The sequence below is a fragment of the Tachyglossus aculeatus genome, chromosome 4 (assembly GCF_015852505.1).
Source record: "Tachyglossus aculeatus isolate mTacAcu1 chromosome 4, mTacAcu1.pri, whole genome shotgun sequence".
Taxonomy (NCBI): Eukaryota; Metazoa; Chordata; class Mammalia; order Monotremata; family Tachyglossidae; genus Tachyglossus; species Tachyglossus aculeatus.
Genome location: NC_052069.1, coordinates 55,347,942 through 55,350,955, shown reverse-complemented (window position 1 = coordinate 55,350,955; position 3,014 = coordinate 55,347,942). Strand labels below are relative to the sequence as shown.

General features: G+C 69.5%; 1 protein-coding gene across 1 annotated transcript; it reads right to left on the bottom strand.

The window, feature by feature from the left end:
- Positions 1 to 251: 251 nt before the first annotated feature.
- GPR88 (G protein-coupled receptor 88) lies at positions 252 to 2,344 on the bottom strand. The gene is given in 2 exon segments (XM_038745568.1): positions 252 to 624; positions 626 to 2,344. Coding segments are annotated over 2 exon segments (1,200 nt in total). The 5' UTR covers positions 1,465 to 2,344; the 3' UTR covers positions 252 to 263.
- Positions 2,345 to 3,014: the final 670 nt, after the last annotated feature.

The window sequence follows — 3,014 nt, the reverse complement described above, 5'->3', positions numbered from 1 at the left end:
GCTTCGCATTCACAGTAGGCGCTCAATAAGTACGATCGAATGGAGTGAGCCACGCCGTTAGGGATGGAGGGAGGGAGAGGCCCGTGGAGGAGAGGTCGTCGGGGGGCGGGCAGGGCAAGCGTTTGCGGTGTGGGCGTGTCCGGAGCGTCCAGTCCAGGGCTCCGCGCCCACGGCAGGCTCGGGCCACCCGGGAGGGAGGGAGGGAGGGACGGGGAGGGAGGGAAGGGGCGAGGGCCGCCCGTCGGGGGCCGCCCGTCGGGGGGTCACCAGTGCTGCCCGGCGGGCCTGGTTCCGAGCTGGGCCTGGGTGACGGCGGGGATGGCGGTGGCGGCGGCGGCGGCGGCGGTGGCGGCGGCGTCCCCGACGCCCGGCAGGACGGAGCGCACGGAGCGGCGGAACTCCTCGTTCTTCCAGGTGTAGAGCAGCGGGTTGAGGGCGGACAGGGCGCAGCAGAGCAGCCAGCTGGCCGCCTCGGCCGCCCAGGGCACGGGCAGCGAGAAGCCGCTGGCCGCGCTGACCCACAGCAGGGGCTGGGTGGCCAGCAGGAAGACGCAGCAGAGGAGCAGGACGGACAGCCCGTTGAGGCGCCGCTGGGCCCGGCGCGGGGGCGCGGGCGGGGGGGGGAGCGGGGGGACCGCCGCCGCCACCACCTCCCGCACCTCCCGCCCCTCCCGTCGGGAAGGCGGCGGGGGCGGCGGCGCAGCCGGGCAGCTGGTGCAGCAGGTGGAAGTTGAGCACGCTGACCCGCTTGACGCTGCCCCGCACGCGTCGCACGATGCCCAGGTAGCAGTGGGCCAGCAGGGCCGTCTGCGCCAGCAGCCCCGCGGCGGCCAGCAGGGCCGGGCCGTGCGGGGCCGGGGGCAGCGAGCCCCCCGGGGGCGTCCAGGGCGGCAGCAGCAGGACCAGCCCCAGGGCCAGCAGCCAGGGCAGGGCCAGCAGGCCCGCCGTGTGCCGCCGCCGGTACAGCGCCTGGTAGGTGGCGGGCGTCCGCGTGATCAGCAGGTACCGGTTCAGGGCCACCAGGCAGTGGGACAGGAGGGAGGCGGTGAGGCCCAGCCCCAGCAGCCCGCCCCGCAGCCGGCGGTAGCCCTCGCCCGGCCCCGGCCCCGGCCCCGGCCCGGGCCCCGGCCCCGGCCCCGGCCCCGGCCCCGGCCCCGCGGCCCCGGGGCCGTCCGGGCCCCCCGACGCCCCGGCCCCGGGCAGCAGCCCCAGCACGGCCTCCTGCGGCATCCACAGGGCGCACACGCTCAGGTCGGCGGCGCACCCGTTGACGATGAAGGCGTTGCTGGTGGTCTGCAGCTTGCGGAAGGACGACACCAGGTAGATGACCAGGCCGTTGGCCAGCGTGCCCCCGACGGCCAGGCCCGAGTACAGGAGGGACACGGGGATCCGCCGGACGGGCGACGACGGGCCCGACGAGCCCGACGGCCCCGAGGACGAGGACGGGAGGGACGCGTTGCTCATCCTGGACTCCGGCCGGGGACCCGCCGCCGCCGCGCTGGGGACGGGACCGCTCGACGGGGCGGGCTCACCGTCTAGAGGCGCCGGGGGGACGGACGGCAGCCGCGACAAACAGCGCACAAAACGCACACGCACCAAACCCCGGCGGGGCCCATCCCGGGAGGAGGACGCGGGCCGTCGTCGGGGACAAAGCCGGGGCCGTCGTCAGGGACAAAGCCGGGGCGACGAAGGGCCGTCGTCGGGGACAAAGCCGAGGCGACGAAGGGCCGTCGTCAGGGACAAAGCCGGGGCGACGAAGGGCCGTCTTCAGGGACAAAGCCGAGGCGACCAAGGGCCGTCGTCAGGGACAAAGCCGAGGCGACCAAGGGCCGTCGTCAGGGACAAAGCCGAGGCGACCAAGGGCCGTCGTCAGGGACAAAGCCGGGGCGACGAAGGGCCGTCGTCAGGGACAAAGCCGAGGCGACGATGGGCCGTAGTCAGGGCCAAAGCCGAGGCGACCAAGGGCCGCCCGAGTTGGCACCGACGGGAGCGGCAAGGATGCTCCAGCAAGGCAGAGAGGACCGGGGAAGGACCTTGCCCTCAGCGGGGGCTGCTTCCCCCAAATCTCAGTGCCAGAAGGGCCCGGCTCTCCCCCGGAAAACAGAGACGGAGGAGAAGTGTCCCGGCCCGGACGGGGCGGCCCGCGGCCTGCCAACCGGGCAGCTCAGGCCGGCGGCGGCCTGCCAGCCGGCTCGGTCCGCTTTGGCCTCCCCCGGAGCTGGTGCGCTCGGAAGCCTCGCGGCTCACTCCTCTTCTGGTGGATCTCATCCAGGGAAAAGACCGCCTTTCCACGCTCTTCATGAATTATTCAGCAGGCTTCAAACTCGCGAAAGCAGAAAAATACCCTGCTCCCAAAGTCCTGCTCTTACAGTTTCCCCTCCCTCTCCCTCCTCCTCCTCCCCCCTGCCTCCCCGCCTCATGTTATAATAAAGCACGCTCTCCTAGCAATTTATACACTGCCAAGGCAACCCAGCGAGGTAAACGCGGATTTTTCCAGGATCGTATTTGGTGACAGGGATGGCTAAATTCTCCCTCATCCAGGCGAATCGGGATCGGGAAGCGAGGATTTAGTGACACCCTCCAACAGTTCCCACTTCGGGATCGGGAAGCGAGAATTAGTGACACCCTCCAACAGTTCCCACTTCGGGATCGGGGAGCAAGGATTAGTGACACCCTCCAACAGTTCCCACTTCGGGATCGGGGAGCAAGGATTAGTGACACCCTCCAACAGTTCCCACTTCGGGATCGGGAAGCAAGGATTAGGGACACCCTCCAACAGTTCCCACTTCGGGATCGGGAAGTAAGCATTAGTGACACTCTCCAACAGTTCCCACTTCGGGTTCGGGAAGCAAGGGTTAGTGACACCCTCCAACAGTTCCCACTTCGGGATCGGGAAGCAAGGATTAGTGACACCCTCCAACAGTTCCCAATTCGGGATCAGGAAGCAAGCATTAGTTACACCCTCCAACAATTCCCACTTGAATAATCCACGTGAAATCCACTGGAAATCCAAA